This window comes from Stegodyphus dumicola, chromosome 7, assembly GCF_044657685.1.
Source record: "Stegodyphus dumicola isolate Sdum_Otavi_A_Nest chromosome 7, ASM4465768v1".
In the NCBI taxonomy this organism is placed as follows: domain Eukaryota; kingdom Metazoa; phylum Arthropoda; class Arachnida; order Araneae; family Eresidae; genus Stegodyphus; species Stegodyphus dumicola.
In genome coordinates, this window is record NC_140774.1 from 113,187,706 (window position 1) to 113,211,223 (window position 23,518).

Sequence of the window (23,518 nt, forward strand, 5' to 3'; positions counted from 1 at the left end):
TTAGTCCAAAAGTTATTACAATTTGAAGGCACAAAATTAGCTGTACAACTGATGCCCATTTATTTTGTTTCTAACAACGTATTCGATAGTTAAATATATCATTAACAGTTAAAACTATAAACGGTTAGAATTCTAAAGTTATATGGGCAATTAAGGATGAAAAACTGGTGGCAATCATCTATGAGTACACATATTTTATAATTTAACTTAACTCTTCGGCAATTGCGAAATCAACAATTCTTTCATCCCAAATACGAGCGATATCTATCAGTCGTAAATTTGCAATGAGAGCTTTGTCTGTTGCGTCGACTGCTGTGCGTAACTGGAATTCGAGCTGAGCTCGTTGATGATCACTAAAAGCTTATTGAATGACAATAAAATACTTATATTAATAATAAGGTATTTAATTAAAAAACTATGCCTCTAATTCAATAAAGATCTATAATTATCGTGATATAAACAAACACGCAAGAAAACTATTCTTCTTGGAAAGCAGGCTTCGTTAAATGCTGTTTACAAAACTGCTTCATTTAGACATACATGTATACTACATATGGGTACTAATAGACATCTCAAATGCAATCTTTTAAGTAAGTGAGCCTAAAATAATGACTTAAAACTCTTAGCGAAAGGAGTTTCCAATTAAACGCTTACATGCATCTTTCTAAGATATCACTTTTCTACAAAGAAAAAGGGTTAATGGGCCACTGAGGACACACTTAAGTGTAAATAAATGGATTTTAATTACCTGATGTTGCAAATTTCGCTTCTGGCTAGATTACTAAAATCTTCTTGAAGAAGTTTTCTTTTCCTTATCAAATAAGCTGCATTAACAAAGATTCTAAACAAGTTTAAAGATTTTTACTTTGGATGTTAAAAAAAAACTACTTTTCCTAAAGCCTCTAAACATGAAATTTTATAAAGAAATTAGGAAAAAGAAATTTTTACGTAAGTAATTTCTTGCTGCATATAATAAGGAGATTTTAGTTCAATGATTACATTATTATTTTAATTCTCATGCTTATGTTTAAGATCACAGCACACGCATGTAAAAAATGGAGGCACGTGTTGTAAGTAAGCGAAGAGTAACGGCAGACTCTGTGCATCACAAAAACACATGGTAGTTTCAAAATGCGATATGAATCACAAAAACTCAAAATCCCAACGCAACAAAACACCGGAAAGAAATATAATTTTCAGAAGACAAATCCGAGAATAATGTGATAAAAAGCAGATTAATTTTTGTAAAATACTTCAAAGAGAACAATCTTAACAAAGCTTTAAGTTATTTTTAAAAAGCATGTTTAGAACTAAATTCAGTATTGTTGAATGTTTCTAGTTTTCATTCTGACTGCAATTTTACTAATTACACTAAACACATCGAAGGTTTTTGAAGTAAGAAATGCGAAAATCAGTTATGGCTTCCCCGGAATTCGAATTACGTGATTCCCATTCCTAGCTAGCCCACTAGCGGCCAAGAAGTAAAGTTGTCGAACATTGGGTAGTTCAACCCGGGTTTGAATACCTGCGAGCGAGCTGGCTTTATGGGCGTTTTCGTGGCATTAGTAATGTAGATACGAGACAGTTTCCCTTACACAGTTCTTCAAGAAGGCATCCCTCTCCTTAGGCGTGTGATCTTTAACCAAATAAACCTAAATCCTTCAGTTGATAACTTACAGAGTTAATGATTTATTTTACTAAAGCTCGACCGCGGACATGCAAAATTCCTTATAACACTATCTGCTATATGTGTTTAATCATTCACAAAGGAACTAATATTGTCTAGAAGGATGTTTTGTGTCAAATATGTTCCTTTTCTATGATCGAAAGTTTTAAGCTTTGCAAATATTAATGGTACGTTTCGCTTAATAGCTTGGCGGTAAAAGTAAACGTTGGCACAAAATTAACCTAAAATTAGAAATGGCAACTCTAGCAATACATAGAATTTCATAAAAACATTTTCAGATGGCATGATAGGAATAAAGCCGCTGATATCGTTTACATCGTCGAAAACAATCGAAGATACATAACTTCAGGCAACAGAAATATGGGCGGTGACAGGTTGATGTTTATTTCACCATTTTACGGCTGCCAATGGTCAATCCATATTTAAGGTTTCCCTTGGAGAAGACAGGAAAGCATTGCCAAAAAGTAACTGAAAAGCTTGTAAGGAAAATTTACGAACTGACGTTCAACATTACGACTTATTTGTAATGATGTCACTGCATAACTACTACAGATATTGTAAGGAAAACATATGGAGTTTCGCCGCAGAATTACGAGCAGTCCCCCTCCCCCATCAGTCAAAAAATATCAAATACAAAATAACTGAAAATTGGTAAAGAGCAAATGAAAAATATATTTTAAAATCTTTCGCATGCATATAAATATCGACGCTGGTAAATCTAATCTTATTTCGAGTATATTGGACATACGAGAGAAAATTTCACAATCTATACATTGGTCAAACTGATAAAATTCATGTATCAGTAACGTGGCAACACATACACAAAAATCTAGTTAAAAATTAAATAAAGTCAGGGAGGAAAAAATTTTCATTCTCACAGAATCCAATCAGAAGTTGGAATTGCCTTCTGATGAAATAATCAAACACTCTTTCTGTACCATTTAATAAAATCAAGCCCCACTTCAAACAACCACCGAAAAACTGTTGCCGAAAGAACTAATTCCGTTCGAACAAATGCCCGAAATTAAATTAGCATACCGTTCGGCAACCCTGAATCTGACTTGATAAGAGGTCGAAGTAACCAAAGAATTCGAAGTCCTCGTTCATCAAACAAAAAGCTCTGATAAAGTGTTAACAGCATCTAATTACAAAAGTTCCAGTTCGTCATGCGAGGGTCTTTGAATCCTTTTGTCTTTGAAGAAGTTTTCTTCGAAGCAAATAAGGGCGTCGCCAATGAATAGATATGGGGTTTAATTTATGTCCTCCTTTGGTACTTTCTTCTCTACCACACAAGTTATAAGTGATTAATTAAATTGGTAACTAACATTAAAACAGGTTTGGGATTAAATCAGAGCCATAAATAACGGCAATACCGTCAAAAATATCAGGGCAGTTTTATTTCTAATGAACCGTAAGTAAGGAATGATTTTTTCTTTAAAAAATCCCGAGCTTCGGGCTACAAGCTTCAAGTTATTTATGGCGCTCGCAGAAACATTTCCTACTGAACACATTCAATATGAAAGGCTGAAATTCCACGCCAGGATTTGAATAATTTTATGATTATCGTATTGTTGCTTGCGTACGGGTTCGTAATAGATTGAATGCACACAGGTCCGATTATAGGTTAATACAATTTTTTTTATTAAAAGAAACACTTCAGAGTTCAGGAACGTTCCACAAAAATACTTGTACAGGTGTTCGAAGTATCACGAAGCGCAATCAGTAGTTACACTTCAAACTACTTATAATGTTAAATACAATGCGATGCAAAGTGTATCTAAAGAGCGAAGATATCTCAATACTCTGAACTCACGCTGAACTAACAGCTAACAACAATTCAGAAACTAATGATCTTCCCGTCTGATATAGTTTTTACCCGGCCGCCGATATGTTTCTAATACTTTATGCTTCTCGAAATTAATGGAAGGCATATGCGGGCCCAATACGGTTACAGCTAATATAGCGATCAATTATATTTATTCAATTACAATACCTATTACGGTGATACAGGGATCGAACCTCACCAAGTTTATTAAAATCATCTATCCATGTAAAATTCTTAACTGTACGTTTACTATGTCACAATAGTTTTTGTTATGTCAGCTTATGAACTGAATAATCTTCTGAAGTTCCTCAAGTTACTGAACACTAGAAATGATTTAATTATGCAGAAATAAATCTGCAGTATTCCTATACCTGACTAACAAAGAAGAGAAATAAATTTAAAGATGAAATATATATTTCGCCTAAACAGTATCTTAGAGTGTCAGATAATAAACATGAAATAACTGTACACATGAAATAATTGTGTACAGGTAATGTACACAATGTACATGATAACGACTTAGAAAATTAAAATCTATGGTCCGAATCGTCATGGAGTACCAAAATGCGAATTTATTTACTAAACTGCATTTGATACAGTACTCTAAGGTCCAAATGTGAAGTTAATTTTTACAAAATTAAGGTAATACATTTTTAAGATAATGCTGAGACTTTTAGAAAGTAAGGAAACTTAGTTCATTCTAATAAAGTATTATTAAATATTCTTTATCTCTTGCACTTGTTGCCTGATAATTTATAATTCTGAATATTTAGATTTTAAGACGTTTTAAGTACCTATCACAGTGAAAAACGAATAACAATCATAGCACAACTAAATATTAATATTAGTTGATCTTTATTTGCTGCATAAATAGTATATACAGTATTAAATGCAAAAGCAGATGTTGGTAATACTTAAACGAAATACTTCCCTATATTTTCGTAATATTAAAATTAAATTACTTTCTTCACTTAAGTAACCTAAATTAAAACTACTAGATTTATTATTAGGAAAACAAAACATAATATCACCATTTACTGGGTAAATTTATACCAAATATATACCGAGCTGAAATTAAAGTTATTTTTACCAGGAGACGTATCTACACGATATTAATGTTTACTTGAGATGTTACATACATGAACATACATACATGTGTAACAAATTCGAGGTAAAATTCTGAATAAAGTTATCCTCCACCGAATATGGACATTTGGAAGCCCTAATTTGGAATTTGTTTTAATATCGATTTAATATTTTGTAACACTTTAACGAATATTTGGATTAACACAATCAACAATTTTAAAGTGAGCAAAAGCAAAATTGTACAGGGGGAAAAAATTATCACCTGTGGGAGAGACTATGCATCGGAAATTCTAAACATATGCTCATTTTAACATTATTATTTATTATTATTTAACATTATTATATTGCTGTTGAATAGAATTTTGTGTTTTAAGGGCGAAAAACATGATATTTAATAAATAAAGGTAACTCACAAAACATTAAAAAAAAATTTAAAAAAAAAAAAAAAAAAAAACCGCCCCTTTGGGCGTAATGTAAAATATGAAAAATTCAAAATGGAACCTTAGGTCCACCTGGAAGAATAAAGTGATTTTGTCGTTAATATCAAAATCATCCATAGAAAATAAATGCTTTGCAATAGAAAAAAAAATTAAGAAAAATTATCCCAAATTACCTTCCTTGTACGAAGTAAAGGAAGTATTGAAATCACGAAAAATTCGGGTACCATATTTCAACGAAAATATCCATTTTGACCGCTATCGAATGCAATTTAACGATGGTTTTGCTTGACATATGTACGTAAAGGCAGAATAAAGGGCGCTTTTCCCCCCAAATGAGTTATAAAACCGATTTAAAATGGATTAAAAAGAGATTTTTTCGTGGCGCCTGTACGTACTTACGTTTATACATATGTATCTCGCATAACTCAAAGACGAGTAGCCTCAGAAGGTTGAAATTTTGTATATAAGACTGCTATAATATGTAGTTGTGCAGCTCCCTTTTTGGTTGCAATCTGTCGCACCAAAAGTATATATATATATATATATGTCATAATAAAAGCAAAGGAAAAACGGAACACTGTAGATGCGTAGTTATCCTATATTGAAGAGGAAGTAATCTGATTGCGTCGTAAGCTAATGTGTTGACTTCGTAAATAAAACTTGGCAGTAGAAGCGATTTTAATTCCATTTTTATTTCCAATTGATATTTGTGGCCACAATCATTTGGCACTCTAGTCGTGCCTTTCCACAGAAGATTTACATTTTTGATATTGTTGGGATAGAAAGCAAGCCAGCGAAATCACATCTTAGCAGAGTAAAGAGAAAAGCTGAAGTGCGTAGTTATGAAAGATGGAAGCACGCGAAGAGAAAAGTTTTGGTTTGCAATTTGGTGATTGGTCGAGAGGGATCTGCATTATGGGTTAAGTAAGATCGCATGATTAATTTGAATGACGCAATTTAGACTTAAGCGCTATTTTTAGGACAGATAGAGGAAGTTCTCAAATGAAATAGAAAATAATGGAAGTTATAGTGAATTAAGTTTAGAAGTTTGCTTTCATATTTTTTATCTTACATATCCCCCCTTCAAAAAGAAAAAGGCGTAGCGACAGTGAAGCCTTTTTAAAGAGAAAGAGTTAAAGTACTAGCAACTAAAAAAGAAAAACATAAACCATAAAATTTTGATTCTATAAAAGTATAATTTATAAATATCAATTTTTTTAAAATAAATTTTTTATTTTTAGAGTCCTATTGACTTTTTCAGCATTTTAGTCCAAAAGTCTTTTTGTTTGAGAATTCACATAATCATAATTCTTCAAGGGAAGGTTCTTGTTATTAAAAAATATCACAAAAATTTTTACATAATCATTACTTATAATTAAATGTAATGCACATAAATATTTATGATACTAATATCCATATTGAAAAATTATATTTTAATAGGAGTAACAGTTTCAGAAATTATGGTTTTCACCGTTATCATCTTTCATTTACAATTCCTGATTTTACCAAACTGGAAGCCTCGCAATACTTCTAAACGAACATATCCATCAATAGGGCTGTCCTCTTGAGCTAACCAGTGTGTTCTCTGCACTGGTGGCCCAGGGTGCCTAGACAGTTACTTGAAAAGACCTCTGTTCCTTGCATTAAGGTAACTGGCCTTTGAGAACTGCATTAATACATTCCATAATAAAAAAATATAATAATAATAATATAAAAAATCTACATGCATTCATAAAATGAGAGCCTCCAACATTATCTTGCATGAAGAGGGTAAAAGGAAAAACTGGTACAGAGGTAATTACAGGCCTCTGTTGAAGGAACCAGTACACCCTCATCATACTAAACACACAATAACCCACAGGTTTTAACATGCATTTACCATAATTTCATATTACTTATCTGTACTAATTTCACTTATTTTTAACATCTTTATTTTTAGAATAATTATAAAATTCGTATTCAAAATTCTCAACAAAATTTCAAAAACATAAAAACTTATCTTAATATCCTTCCCTATGAATAATTTAAATAGCTTAAAATTCGTTACTTAATTTGCTCACACATAATTATGAAAAATTAGAAAAATCAATGAACAAGAATTTCAGATTTTCCCAAACAAATTGCAGAAATTTTAACCACAGTTGAAATGAAAACTATAGAATCCGCAGCACATTAAATAATTTAGTTCCTGAGCTAGATTCACACGAATAGAATAATTTTTGAGCTGTTGAAAAAGCGGAAGTGCAAATAATTTTCTGTCGCACATACTTGCAAACACTAACTCGGATCGACCTTGAACCTGCTGTAATGCTTTAATTCCTAAACGGTAATTCACTGATGATTTAAAGCACTTTTTTTCTAAATATTGTAGAGATCGGCAAAGCAAATTCAATATTCCTTTTCACTAGGCATTCGAACTTCTCAATTTATCGAGAGATCACTTTCAATCTGTAAACACTACGCGTGATTATTATTATTTTTTTTGAAGCACTTGCGCCACAGCAGAAGAATGATCTGTTATTTTTTAAACACTGAAAAAACAAATTTGATGATTCACTTCTTTCACATTATCTTGGATTTATCACAAAACGATGATTTGAAGAGCTGAATTAAATTTTCCATTGAGGTTTCAGGCTGCAGGAAACTATCCTGCCGGCTTAATTGTCATATTAAAGCACAAAGGAAAAAACGGAACACTGTAGATGCGTGATTAGATCCATATTGAAGAAGAATTTTGATTGCGCAATATGCTAGTAATGCTAACTTAGTAACATCTAAAGAACTTGGCAGTCGAGGCAGTTTTAATTCCATTTTTATTTGCAACTGATATTTGTGGCCACAATCACTTGGCACTCTAGTCGTGCCTTTCCACAGAGGATTTACATTTTTGAAATTGCTGAGATAGAAAGCAAGCCAGCGAAATTACATCTTAGCAGAGCACAGAGCAAAAGCTGAAGTATGTAGTTATGAAAGATGGAAGCACGCGAAGAGAAAAGTTTTGGTTTGCAATTTGGTGATTGGTCGAGAGGGATCTGCATTATGGGTTAAGTAAGATCGCATGATTAATTTGAATGACGCAGTTTAGACTTAAGCGCTATTTTTAGGACAGATAGAGGAAGTTCTCAAATGAAATAGAAAATAATGGAAGTTATAGTGAATTAAGTTTAGAAGTTTGCTTTCATATTTTTTATCTTACATATATATATATATATATATATACCCACCATGTTACTCGGCTCGGTGAACTCGGTTTCTTTTATTCTTATATGTTGGTATATTGCGCATTTTTTGCTTTAAAAATGATTAAATTATGTTGCGCTGATCTTCCGGTTAAGGTTTTTATGCCTTTAGTTAACCTGCATATTATATTTGTAGAATTATCAACAATTTAAAAGCAAGTTGTGTAAGTGTGGCTGAGTATAATTTTTTACCATAGCAGCCATGTCTGTTTACATTTGAAACTTAGCGGAATAGTGGATTTGTTGCCAATCTAGAGAAACTATGCTTCCAAGCAACAAATTAACGTCTTCTGTTATTATTGCGAATTAAAACATTCTTAAGGGGGCACAGGACCTTTAAATCTTCGAAAAATCGATTTTCAGATTTTTTACATTTTATGAATATATGAACATTTCTGAACAAAGTGCAAAAAACCGCTTTCTAAAATTCGCATTATTTCTTGAGTTATGAAAGTTTATATCGGATAGTAAACCAGCGACGCTCGTTTAAAGGGACAAATGTGGTGGTTGTTTACATTTTGTTTACGCTGTATACGAGCTCATATTTTTATTACTATACACAGAAATATTTAATACTTTTTTTTAAAATTTCCTTTTGGTGTAGGGGAAGAAGGATGGCAACTACTCAACTTCACTGCTGGTAGTTTGTTTACATGATAATTCTTATTTCCAGGCTGAATCTAACGTCGTTTTGAGTGCTTCTATTTCGGTCTTTCGTATCAAGTTTTTTTTTGCTGAATAAACGTTTATGTAAAGATATTTGTTTTGAAATATAAAAATGAATAATAATATGAAAAGATCTTCAGGTCAAAGATCGAAGAAAAGGAATAATTTTTTTGGAAATCAGTGCACAAGAACTAATGATAAAGATGCAAATGTCTCTGCATCAGCAAAAAAACTTCTAGATCATTTAGTAGTTTCTGGTGACAGCGAATTTAAAGCGTATGCAATTATTAAAAGTTTATTATTTTCTGTATTAGAGGAATACTTATGCTGTCATATTTGCCATAATAAAATTAGTATTATTTCTGAAGTAGTATATGGTTTAACCATAAAAATAAATATTTCATGCTGCTCTTGTGGAGTACTAACATCTATAAAAAATTCCAAACTTGTAGTTGAAAAACAAACTGCTTCTGATTTAAACAGAAGATTTACTTTAGCAATGAGATACATTGGAAAATGATTGACAGAATCCAGAACATTTTGTGGAATTAGGGATTTACCACCAGCTGTAACACAGAAGTCATACGACCAAATTGTAAGTTGTATGCATGCTGCCACACGTAATATTGTGGAAAATAGTATGAAGATAGCAGTTGACGAAGAAATAAAAATGACTGGTTCTTCAGATTTGACCGTTAAGGGCCGTTCCCACTGGGGTTTATCTAAGCTAACGAACACAACTAACGTAGTCGACCCATCTCCAAAACCATTTTTTTTCCATAGGGCAGCAAGTTGAAAAATCTGAACTGCAGGCACAGCGGAGCTAGTCGACACATGGAACCGACTCCGTTAGCTCAGATAAACCCCAGTGGGAACGGCGCTTTAGCGGAAATGGCACATGGAAAACCAGAGGACATTCTTCACATTTCGGTTAACTTCCGTTATTGGTGGTGAAATGGGTAAAGTTATTCATCGTTATGTTTCAAGTTCCAACTGCAAAGGTTGTGAGACTGGAAAAAATATATCCTCAAAAGAAAGCTATTTGAAATGGACATAACAAAGTATGCAATAAGAATCATTCAGGCTCATCTGCACAATTGGAAGCGAATGGTATGTTGAGTATGTTTTCGCGATTCGAAGAAAAGTATGGTCTTCGTTACGTTAATTATATTGGTGATGGAGATTGTAAAACTTTCTTAGCCCTTACAAAGGATAGCCCGTATAATTTTCCGATTTCGAAGATAGGATGTGTGAGCCACATTCAAAAACGAATAGGTGCCCGTTTGGGGAAACTAAAACAGAAATTCCGTGCCAAGAAACTGTATGACAATTAACCTCTTAGCGGTAAACATCGACTTACAGATGTGTTTATAGGTCAACTTACAACATATTATGGTAATGCCATTAGGCATTTTCACAACTACCACGTTATGTAAAAAGCTATATGGGCTGTTTAGTACCATAAACGTTCAAATGATAATGAAGTAACTCATGACATTTGTCCCGATGGTGTTGATTCTTGGTGCGCGCATACAAAAGAGCAGTTGTAAGTGGCACAAATAAAAATTTTAAACATACAAATTCAGTTCCTGTAGCAATTATGGATGCTATAAAATCCGTATTTAAAGATTTGTCCTACCCAGCCATGCTAAAGAGATGCATTGGTGGTCGAACACAAAATGTGAACGAGTCGCTAAATTCGTTGATCTGGACGTTTTGTCCGAAAACAACAAACAATAGTAGGAAAATTGTAGAAATTTCTGCAAATTAAGCAGTAGCCAACTTTAATGATGGAAAACAGGCAACGCTGTTCATCATGAAAGAATTAGAAGGTATACTTGGAACTAACTGTGTAACATTTGAGGAAGAAGCAAATAGAATTCGTATTAAATTCGCGCAGAAGCGAGCCCAGGACAATATTTTAGAGGCTCGAATTAACAAAAGTAGGGAAAAAAGGAAGCTGATGAGCTTCATAATTGTTTATGAAGAAGTAGTTTAAGCTTCTGGTGCATTTTAAATTTGTTTTGAAAAATATAAATTAGAGAAAAGTGATATTATATCTTTAAATTGGATTTTCTCAAATTGGTAATTTTCAAGTTTGCGCGCAGTGTTATTATCAAACCATATATGCTATGCCCATAAAATTTTAACTGTGTATGCTATTGTTGTTACTCTGCATGCTAAAACCAAAAAAAAAAATTACATATATTTACCTTGAAAAAATGATAAAAAAAATTACATATTTTTAGATTTAAAATATTTTTCTTAATTTTTCAAATTTAAGATTCATTTTATAATATATTTTGGTTTTACCTTAGAGGTGAATGTATTTAGAATACATTTTTACCAAAAATTGTCTTCTATACGCAATATTTTCAAATTTATGATGCGCGCAACATTTGATCATTTTTGTCTCTTATGTACATTTTAAAAATTTTAATTTACAAATTATTTATTTATTTACAATTTTTATTTCATATACAGTTTAATAAGGCATATCTATTTAAGGTATAAAGTAAAAAAAAAGTGTAACCTTTTAATCATATAATATAAGTTTTTGTGTTTCGAGTTTGAGGATTTTTATGACCGTTTCGACGAGCCCAAAGATCCTGTCCCCCTTAATCAATTCTGAAATTAACATTTAAGTTATTAAATTATCTCACATATTGACTCAGCATAGCGTTCACAACAAATTAAGTCAGTTTCTAAGCCTTAAGTGTCCTTTAGTCGAGTGGGATCAAAAGTAAACCTTCCCTTTTTTGCATCAGAAAAGTCTGACTTCTTGTCTGCAGGCCGAATTGCTCGTTTTTGTCTATAAAGTCTAATTTTAATTGTAAAAACTGTTTTTTACTGTTTTAACCATATTTATGTTTTATATTTTTCTATATTTTTCAATTTTTAATAAAAATATATTGAGGTTTTATGTACTTTTGCTCTGCCGCGAAATGAATTCATTGAATGAGAAATATATCTCTAATGAAATTCGAGGAAATCAGTTTAAATGAAATGCAGGCAACAATAATTTTACGTACAAGGAAGTCATGTGGTGTATACATCCGATTTTTTATTTTTTACGCTGTGAACGACGACACTTCCACACACGACGATAACATTATGAAAATCAGAATTTTTTTTATCAACACTGCGGTAATTGATTCACATAAGATTTAAGTACTTAAAATATATTTATGAATTTTTAGATATAATTTCACTACGACAAGGGGGAAATTATAACTGCTTTCTTAAACAAAATCAATATGCCTGTGCATAATTAAAATAATATCTTTAATATACATCTATGTACCTGTAAAATTCAGAGTAATTTTATATCGATCTGACAAGAAAAATGTTTTACAGAATTGTGAAGAACGGAAAATGTAAAAATATGTTTTCCACGATATACAGGATTACTTTCAGATTGATGAAAATTTGTTATAAAATAATACTGTATTCATATGTTTCTACCCAGTGGACGTTGGAACATCCATTTAGGAGACAAGTGAAATTTCTTGAGATTTGTTTCATGCATGAATGTAGCTTCCTCTTTCTTGACCATCAAATGTTAATTTAATTGGTCGAGCAAATAACCCTTTAATTTTTGACTAAAATCTTTCCAATCCTTTTACACAGAACACCAATTATGCGAAGTGATGCTTAACCAGAAATTCTGTGTCCCGTAATCGAAGAGCTAAATGTAACTCGAAGAGATGAATGCAAACCGAGAAGTCAGTAATAACAAGCCGAAACTTCTCTATGAGAGTCTAAATACAGGTACGGGTAGAAGTGGATAGGTTACCAGAATTTTCACTGTTGGTCGTACATGTATAGTCTCACCGTACTAACTCTGCAGTTCAGCACCAATTTTGAGATTGAAATCACCTTTTGGCGGTCCGAGGGTCTTCCATCCCTCTTTTCCTGCCAGCAAACTCTCGAAAAGACATTCAGCTCGCCATGGATTTTAAGTGCCACCTTACCACACTGACACTAAACGCTTATAAACATCCATGTCATCTTCGGGAATTCGAAATTTTTTGCGATTACAGTACCCCCTTTAGTTCGCACAAGGAAGAAAAAAATAAGCATTTTTAACACTACGCAGCGTACGTTAAATGAAACTTTGAGAATGTTTCTGTCTACGGACAAATGTGATTTGAAGTGCCATGAAAGATTTAGTGAGACAAACTGCATTTTGTATCTAAGAAAGGAATATTTTGGCCTATTTTCCATCTCGGAGGAAGCTGTGGATCGAATATTCTAATTGTTTGTGACTTTTTTTTTCTGTGGGAATTTGTGAACAGTTAAGCGTATGTACGCCCGCTATCCTCAACAATGAATGTCCTTCAAGGATGTAAGAAAGCTACTCATCACACCGGATAAAGAATGTTTGTGATTCAGATCATTACCATCAAACATATATGATGGTACGATAAAAACTGGGCTGGGTAATTCTTTTAGTATTAAAATTATATCCTTTCGTAGCTGGAGACAGTTTTTGGTGCTTATTCTGAACACTCTATGCTCCCTTCAAGCTGTCAGAAAAATTCTTGACAAAAAACAGAAATGTATATTTTAAAAATAAAAGCTAACTTTCCTTTTTGTAAAAATCTAATCTTTCGAAAATTCTCAGCCATGATAGCAAAAGAAACAGAAATACGAAATGCTTATGCAGAAAGTAAAAAAGCAGTAAAAAAAATAGGAAATTATGCAACATAAGATTAACTTATCCGAAGTTGTCAAACCCAGAACATGTACAAACATCTGATAAGATAATGATGCATCATCACTTAACGACTATATAAAAAACATTATTCTAAGGTTAGTTATCCTACATTATAAATAAAACATAAGTTACCTTTATTTACATCTGTTAGCGATTCCATAACGAATATAATGGCTTAGATAGAGATAAATAAACCAGCATGATTCAACAATACTCTAACAGAGGTTGCGGATGTATGGTTTTTTATTAGATACAGCTCGCATTTTATGAGCTTTGTTAACTGGTCTTATGTCCGTAAAATGAGCATTAGGAATAGGTCAATTTAATTTAATGTAACTGCTATTAAAAGTCAATCATCGTAAGTTCTAGGTTTAAGGCTTCAGTGGAGGATGAAGCGCGTCCATCAGATTAGGCGTTTAGGCTTGCTCGATAATGTGACTAAGGTTTTAATGGTGCCATAAAATTAATAGGCTTAAACAGAGTGATGCCGCGAGGAAAAGCAGTGCATTATGGGCTCTGGGTATCCATTAAACGGCTTGGCTAACTTAACTCTAAATCCTGTTCATCAATAAGAGTTCTCATGGTGTTCTGCACATTGCAAAACAAGGTTTGAAATTAATCTGAAGAGAAGATTAAAATGAAATTCTTCTCCGGTACCATAAATAATCATCAAATATGCAGTTGAAAATATACTTATGGGAAATTAATTCAAGTTCAAAATAATTTAAAGTGTAATTTAGAGTGCTTATGTATTAATAAGAATATAAATCGTTTGGCAATACTGATTCTTTTAGTCTTTGTCTTCCATAATTTAATTTTAATGAGTTACATTTAGTTTGATTTATTAGCCGTTTATATAATACTAAGAAAATTAGCTACAAGGAAGCTATTAATTCACCAAAAAAAGTAAAGTTTAAACTCTCTATTAACATCAGATAACATACACTTAAAAGAACTTAAAAAAAATTTGCAGATGATATTACTAATTTATTTGTAAAAGATTTGAGCAAGTTATAAGATATTTCTCCTGCCTTCTTAGCGAGCTTTCGTGGTGCAGTGGTCAGCACACTCAGCGCGTAATTGAGAGGTCCGCAGTTCGATTCCCAGCGAAGGCGTTGCTAATTCTTCATCTTGCCTCCTTCCAAAAAATACCTAATGTCTCTACAAAGTGATTGGGAAACGTGGGCTAATATTCATTTATGTTTTTATATTCATGTAAGTGAAGTAAAGACGCTAAACACTGTAGTCAACGATCCGAATTAGAATTCAAACAATGTGCTAGTTGCATGGATATTTTCGTGGTTTTACCCATGTATAAATGTAAATAAGAGCTATAAAATTAACAAAGCATCAACATTGTGTGCGTAGATTTTTGCCAAGAATCTATCAATTTCGACGGTCAGCAGATACAGGTTCCTCATCACCAGAAGCAAATAATTCTGGATTGTTGTGGGAGGAATTATTTAAAGGAAACAACGCTACATCACAACACAACAAACGCAAATAAATGAACCCAAGATCTGTTATGAAAATTAATTAAATCCTTAAATGAAAGGGACACAAGAAGATATAATAAGATCAAAACTTACCATTGATGACACTTTATTATTTTTTCTCAGTTACTAGTAGATATCTATCCATGCTTTAGATTATTTGTCTAAATATCTACTCATGGTTACACTCTTCTTGCACATTCCGTATCGCCACAATCATAGGGTCTCGGAGCTGCGTATAAAAATGTTTACTCACTGTAACTCTTTTCTGGAATATTAAAACACACTGCAATCATAAGATCAAACAATCATGGAACCTCGAAGTGGATGCCATAGCGTCCAAAAGTGCAAAGAAAAACAAAATGGGAGATTTCTTACGTCAACTCTTGCGTAAATCCGTCTCTTGCAGCGACGTTCTTCTGTCTGCTACCAAAGGAGCAAATAAAGTTTCACCGAAAACTCTGCCCTCAAATCTGTTAGGTTCTCGCGGGGTACAAGGCTCTGGGCCAAGCCCTACTCCAGTCTATAGAAAGTAAGAACATAGAATTGATAATGGCAAAGAAGAGGTTAAGCCCATAAACAAGTCGAGCCAAAAGATGTAAAAACACAGAGGGAGTTGTTCATCAAACAGCACTGTGGAGGTCTTCAGCTATTGGTCGAAAGAAGTGCGAGGGCACACCCGAGTCTAGAGGTGGTCACCCACGTAAGTCCTGACCGCGCGCAGTGCTGCTAGCGACAATGCAATTTTCGATTTAGACGAGAAAGCAGGAAAATACGTAGTTACTTCATATACAAAGGGTGTCTTTTTAGAGCCATACAGGGGGAGGGGGCAGCAAAGTGCAAAACGGGTAAGAATAGGGTTAAATTAATCACTCATTTGTACAAATAAATTACAAAGCAGCATTAATTTTTCATAGAAGCATTTTTAGCTGATCATAGTACTAAGAGAAAAGCTTGACAAGTTTACGTAATAGAATTTTAAAACTGTTAGGAAGGACTGGATTGTAATTCAAGCCACTAATTAAACAAAAAGAAATCGTCGTGAATATGAAAAGTTTCAAGAAAATTCAATTCCCCAATGGAAGATGATTTTTAGATAATTTTCCAAAGTCAAAATTATGATTAAATTTAGAACTATGATTAGCTATCGAAAACTTGTTAATTTCGCCTTTTCGAACATAAAATTAGTGTTCCTTGATGCGAAACTTTAACGCTCATTTAATTTGGCTTATTTATCTCAAACAATAATGTCAAGATATTCTATAAGGATGCTGCTTAAAAGTCTAATTTTATGTTTTACTTTGCCTTCTATTTACCTTCTATTTTGAAATAAAAATTAATTTATCTTGTAAAGTCTTCCCGGAAGAACTTTTTTAGGAAGATATCTCTCATGCGCTTTGCTGTATTCAATTGAACAAATCAGCAATTCATGTAGAAGAGTTACTGTAATAAAAGTTCATATTTTCTACTTCTTTAATGGCGTAATTCCCCCAAACCGTAAAACATTTCCTTGTGAGATTGAAATTTCGTTTTGCGCATAAACTTGGAAAACTACTAGAGTATCGAAATAGTTAAATTTTAAAATTTATGTCATAATTCTATCTGGTTATCCCTAAAATTGCCAGTAATATGTGCACCTAGTAGTGGCTAGAATTATCAATAGAAATATGATAAATCAAAACGTGCCATGTTTTGATCACACCCTAGAATTACTAATAATTCTAAATATGACATATTTTGATTGAAACTGACTATTATGTAGGACTAAAAACTAATTTTTTAACTGTTAATAAACTAAAATTCTTCTTTAAAAGAGAGTTAGTTTACTTACCGTTAAGTTAAAAATTAATAATCCAAATAGTTGCTATGACAGTAAAGTTTAAAATAATTTTGATAAAAGTAAATGACAATTAAGAACTTCATATGTTTCGTTTTCAATGCTTGTAATAAACCAAACTGTAACATAATATATATTTGTTTTTAAAATAGTCAAACACAAGTGCGGGCGAAAATGATCGATAAGATGCTAGAGCAAGTGTTGCTTCCTAAGCTTCTCGTGGAGCAGGTTAATGAGAACTTTTAATGTAAATTAAAATTTTTCTTAAATAGTGTAGCACTAAAATGATCCACAGCCCCTCACTTCATTTCTAAAAGAGCCTTATCCAGACTTTTCATCATGTACGAAAGTCAGTTAAGCACAAATAAAGGTCCATCCTTCCCCATTAGGGAGTAATGTCTGCACAGTAAAAGCTTAATGTAGTTTCGTTTTTTTTATAGCGAAATAAATAAGTCAAACTTTATTTAACAATTTATGTAATATGAACATATAATTTATATAATACGAATCATGAAAATAAATATTTAATATCATTTTTTGTTGCAAAATATTTTACTAACAGGGTTTAACTAAATAAAAGCGATACATTTTTTTATGGGTGGGAAATCCAGAAGAAAAACTTTCAACTTTGTGAAATTTAAAATTTATTCAAAAGGACTAAAAATACATTACATTCAAGTTAATTAAAAATTATTCTGTATAACTTTATTAAATTTTGCATGTAGAAGGTAATCACCCATTTACATTACGCAATGGATTCTTTTTACATCCATTAAATGTATGATGCCTATGTAGGAAATTAACACTGATGTAAGATGATGGCTGGCTGTATTTGAATTTACATGCGGGGTGGCCCAAACAACCCTAGCATATTTGAAAACTTATTAAAAATTATATAAGTAATCAAATCATATGCCTCACTGGCATTGTTGCAGTAATTGAAACCTTTTTCTGCCATAATTCCAAATTTCAGAAGAGGAATCTATTGTTGCTTGAAGCCCATCTAACTGATCTCGCTTTTCTAAGCAGCAAAACTATTTTCGAAATTTGACTTACCCATGCCCCCTTTTTTTAAAGAAACATGTTGAAAACGGAGCTGTCAAAGAATGATGTTGAGAACGGAGCTGTCATAAGGTTAGGCCATTTCACTACACCTATTTGCGGAAAATTCGTTCTTTATGTCCTCGGACAACTTTCTCTCAAATATAATATCATACTACTGCAAATTATACTTGAATGCAAATGAAAAAAATGAGTAATTAAAATTTTTATATTAATTAAAAAAACTGTTATGACAACGGGTTTGGTTAAAGGGAAGATTCTATGATACTGCGCATCCTCTTCAAACTTTGTATACCTATGCTTTTTCAAAAATGATTCTTTAATGCTTCAAGCAGTTTTCGACAGCCTGAACATTCTCTCATAAATACTTACAGTACGGATTCGACAAAAGCAAGTTCGAAGAGATTCCATTTTCAGTTAAGTATCCTCCAAAATTTAGGGTTTTTGAACTATACATAACTATAAAAAATAGGTGACAGAAAATTCAAAGAATGCAACTTATTGAAAAACTTAAGCAAAGAAACCAGAAATGAAACCAGAAATGAACTTGACAAAAATGAAAAACTGTTACACTTTTACATCAGCTATTCATTTATCCCTTCCCAAAAGTCTTAAATACAACTTGAAAATGTACAAAAAATTACTTCACATACTATCCTAAAGGAAACAGAATACGTTAAGGCAATGTATTTTAACAAACACGTCACAATGTTATTTAGACATTGGCCACACATGATTTAATTGCAGTGGTTTACAAGCGGAGTCCTGAGGGCTCTACCTGCACTTCACAGGGGCTTCGCGGCTTCTACAGGAAAATAAAATTCACAAAATTAGTGAAAGTAAAGAGTAGGAAACAAAAAGTAGAATTAAAATGGGGCAAAAACTTAGAGATTGCATTCTGAACCGGATTTTACGAAATTCAGTTTCAAATCATCTCAAATAGACAACGCGTCATTTCCTAGAGACATGATGTAATTGCTTTTTTTATAACGAGAAATATGTGAAAACAAATGCTGGTATCCCACAATACGTTTCCCTTCCTTTGGCTTTAAATAGCAGCAACGGTCATTTCTGTAACTGTCGACTATTGTCACTGCCATGATCTACGTATTACGTAGCGATGCTGGTTGTCGTGGCTTGGGTTCAAATTCCGAAAATGTATAGACATTTTTATGTTATAATACCTGCGTTTCATGGGAGTACTTAAAACACTTATAAACCGAAAGCTTTTTCGAGTTGTTTGGGGCAGGAAAAGAGGGGTGAGAGACTCTCATTTCCGTCCCCTAGAGTGCGGAGATACGCAGTTAATATGGTGGAACTATATTTGAAAGAATAATTCTTGTATCCCTCCCACTTCTACCTGCACCCGTTGCCTAAGAATTCTAAATCAAAGCTTCGTAGGATGGTGTAAGATCTAATTTATATATGGTTATTTGACTATTTGTCATGGTTAGGTCAAGTGCTGGATGTATGATTTAATACATATTTTACATTTTATACACTTTAATAAAAAGCTGGAATTATAGTGGATGAAATTTGAAGTTTTAAAATGTTTTCATAAATAAGAAGAACAAAGAAAAACGAAATTTAAATTTAGGTCTGATCAGAGACTTTTGACCGCTTGATGATAATAAATATTATACGCAGAAATAACGCGTTTCAGTTTTCTCATTATACTGGTGAACATTTAATAATTGTGAAAGACAAAGTTGTAATTTCCCTTAGCCAAGGATAATTGGAATAAATCGTCTTTAATCACATAGTAGGGATTGGAAAGCTCACAGCATACATACAGCAGCTCAAAGCAGGACATAGTAGATCTCATAAACAAGTATTCTGTGGATCTGAAACCGGTGATTTAGATGTATTTATAACATCTCTTTTATGGTTAGATTTATTGAATTTGATACATGGCAGTGTTTTGACAAGACACTGGGTATTGTTGGCACCGCCGTAGAAATTGATTTTAAAAGGGGCTTCGGAAGCCCAAATGCTTGGTAATCGCTGATTTAATGCATGCCTGTTGACTTTTTTACATTAATTAAATTAGTTCGCAACCATTATACCTTTCTGTCAACACCATATCGTTTTAAAGACGATTAAAGAAAATTTGTACTGTGGTGTGGTAAATGACCCAACATTTTTTGCTTACTACATGCTTTACCACATATGTTGTATCAATCACTGCCAGCGCAAGGGTAAGTGATAAGAATAATTCTACGCTTTATCTATGTAAATCATTACATGTAAAAAGAAACACATGCATTGATAAAGGATATTTCGCTTTCCTTACTAATAGTTTTAAGAGTCTTTTTCGTTTTTCGAGCGAAGTAACATGAAAGATTTTTCATTTAGAAAAAGAAGGTAGCTTTTACGGGATTCTTTTCATTTAAGAAAAATTTTTGTCTAGCGTTTGAAAAAAATACGCCAGCTTGAAAACCCTTTGCGGAGTAGTATACTTACAAAAGTAAATAAATATTTTCCAATTTAGACAAGGCATAATTTAATTTTGCGTTTGAAGCCTAAGTAAGATGCTTTTTATAAAAATACGAGTAACGTTCGTGAAATACTCTAACATTTTGTTATTTATTTCACTATTTGTTTTGCATTTCAAACAGACGAAATGGTAGAAATTTTTCCCGCACGGAAAAAAAAATGTTGTGAAGAAAGCATTACAAGAAGTTATTAAAAATGTTTTATGAGTAACAATTAGGTTCTTTAACTATGCTTTATTCCTTAACTTCTTCATTCTTTAAGCGTGGATATCTACGACTGTGACATTTAAAGCAGAAGAAGCAAGGTTAACACTAATAATTGATATCATTACTATAGTAGCAGATAACCATTCTGTTAAACTGACTTTTTTCAATGCCTAGTGAATCTTTGACTAATACTCAACATATTTTTACGTTTATTTTAGAATAAATGTTTAAACCAGAGATTCCTTGAGAAAAATGTATACACACTATAGAGTCATTAGGTCATATCGGTGCTAGAACGTGAAAAATATAGAATGCCCTGTCAGGGATTTGAACTTCGCAAATCTCGAATACGTGTCGTGCATACAGTTCCAGCTACAGCTTCCAGTTACATCATGACGGCATGTGGAAAGCTGGGTGAAATTACCTAATACACTCCCAATTTAGAAGGGCAACTGGAGATTTGGGAACCCAGTCGAAAATCCTGGTGGTGACAAATTATCTTCCACCAGCTTTTAGTTCGGGCGCCATTTGTAGAGTCCATTTTAAAGTTTTTTGCAAAACAGAAAATTGAAGAAATGCACAATGCCATCGACGGGATTGCAACTCCTGACTTTCTTAGGACGATTCGACCGTGTTTCCAGTTACAACACGAAGGCATGTAAGAAGGAGGGAAAAGATAATAATGCTTATAATGATTTAAAGAAAGAAAATGCTTTATTGTGCGTTAGTACCGAACTTAATTATAGATTAACATAATTATACATTGTAATTTAACTTTAATACTATCTACTTGCATTTGTACCTAAACGCTTAGTACTTAGGCCAGACACATATTACAACAGAGAACTGTTCTTTGGATGGTTAAACATTGTTGGTCAACGTATCCGCGAGAACTGCTGCAAAAGTCTCTGTAATTTCTTGACTAAGGATCCCCAGCATAACGGAATTTCCGAGTTACCTGACATCGTTCAAGATCTCCGTGGCCATTTTAATTCAGTGTCGTATATCATAGGTCACATATTGCAGTCATGAGAGTACCGAGATTACCATGCTATATATTGTAAAGATAATTCAATTCATCTTCGAAACTAGCACGAGGATACCACCAGTTAAAGTGTGTATACATATTTCAGGCAGACTCTGCATTTTGATACTTACCTAATTTATTCTTCAAGCCAGGATTTACATTGACCGGATCATTCTCGTTGAACCTGTACAGATGGAGTCTTTTGGGATTGGAAAGTGATTTCAATATATCATCCCATCCTGGTGTCATCCACTGTCCTACTAGAGAGTCATAGACTCTATCCCCAAAGTGAATGAGTCCAGTCATTGGGTCCAATAATCCGCCTTGAAAATCTACGGGCAAGTAGAAGTTAGGATTGGAGTCGAAAAGCACATGTCCGTATGGTCCTCGGTGTATCTCCTTAACGAGATCGCCATAAACATCATACACTAATAAAGGACTACCTGTATGATCTGTTGCAATATAGAAGCTTTCTTTATTCAACAGGATGAACATTGGATAGTTTCTGTCATCGTAAAGCAAGGTTATAGTTCTACCATCGGCGTTGTTATAAATATGACTCACAGCAAATGGTTGCATCGCATCTGCGTAGAAAAACTGAGTCACATTCCCGACGTTGTCTTTTCGAACCGATAATCTACCACGGCCGTCGTAATAATATTCTATATCATATCTACCTACTCTGAAGGCACGCGTTAGCTGGCGTTTTGTATTGTAAACGAAGCGCTCCTCTCCTCTTTGCGTGACGAATCCGCGACCATCAAGTACATAAGGTGTTTCTCCAAAACTTACAATCCTGTCACCAGCATCATGTAGAATGTCTATCTTGTTACCCATATACTGCATAGTCACCATGTTCCCGTTTTGGTCATAATGAAATTTCCAGTTATCTCTTCCCTCCATTTCGACAAGTTGTCCATCTTCATCATACGAATAGTTCTGCACACGCACTTTCGATACGCCAAGATGTTTCATATATATTTTGGACTGTGTGACAGCATTTCGATTGTCATACTGCATATCAACTCTATAGACCTGCAATAGATACATATTAAATTAGGGAAACATTTAATGTCACCAAATGTATTTGAACAATAATTACAATTTTCATTATTATTCCGTAAAACAGGTAAAATAAAATGAAATTTAACAAAGTTTGCAAAATATGTCGAATTGTTAACTAATATTTTATTATTACTATGAATAATTTTTCATATTTGGATACCTTTAAATATACGTTCGTATATATGCACATATTTTAAAATGTAAGCGTTTCTTTTCCGGAAGTATGTTTCTAGCACGAAAGCAAGTAAAACTGTAAAATTCTAAGCGTAATATTACATATATGCCAATACCGTTTGGACTTAAAAATTCATGATTTACAAACTGCACCTTGTTATCAATTATATCTTCAGTCTGTGCTGTTTTCCGAAACATTAAGCCCAAACATTATAATTTTCTTCTTTAGTAATAAACTAGTTTCATACGAATTCAGATATACCTTGGAAAAGAACAAAATATTTCCAGGCAGCACGTAAACGATTATTTTTTTACTTAAGCATGTAATATATGGCGTTAGAAACAGCTTTTACTGATTAGACTATCATGAGATAAGAAAACAGTATTAAATTTAGAATTCTGTAAAAAATTAACTTCGGTTGCTTTATTTTTAAGAGAATATATTTATTATAAAACATACAATTAAGGGAAAAGCATAAGATTACGGAAAAGGCA

The 23,518-nt window shown here is 32.9% G+C and overlaps 1 protein-coding gene across 2 annotated transcripts in view; it reads right to left on the reverse strand.

Moving 5' to 3' along the window:
• LOC118183119 (teneurin-a-like) overlaps window positions 1–23,518 on the reverse strand; it is a 1,514,249-nt gene that overhangs the window by 15,556 nt on the left and 1,475,175 nt on the right. For both annotated transcript variants that reach the window (XM_085820731.1, XM_085820730.1), the window contains one exon: window positions 21,916–22,819. In XM_085820731.1, coding sequence (XP_085676857.1) covers window positions 21,916–22,819 — 904 coding nt within the window. The remainder of the gene's footprint in view (window positions 1–21,915; window positions 22,820–23,518) is intronic.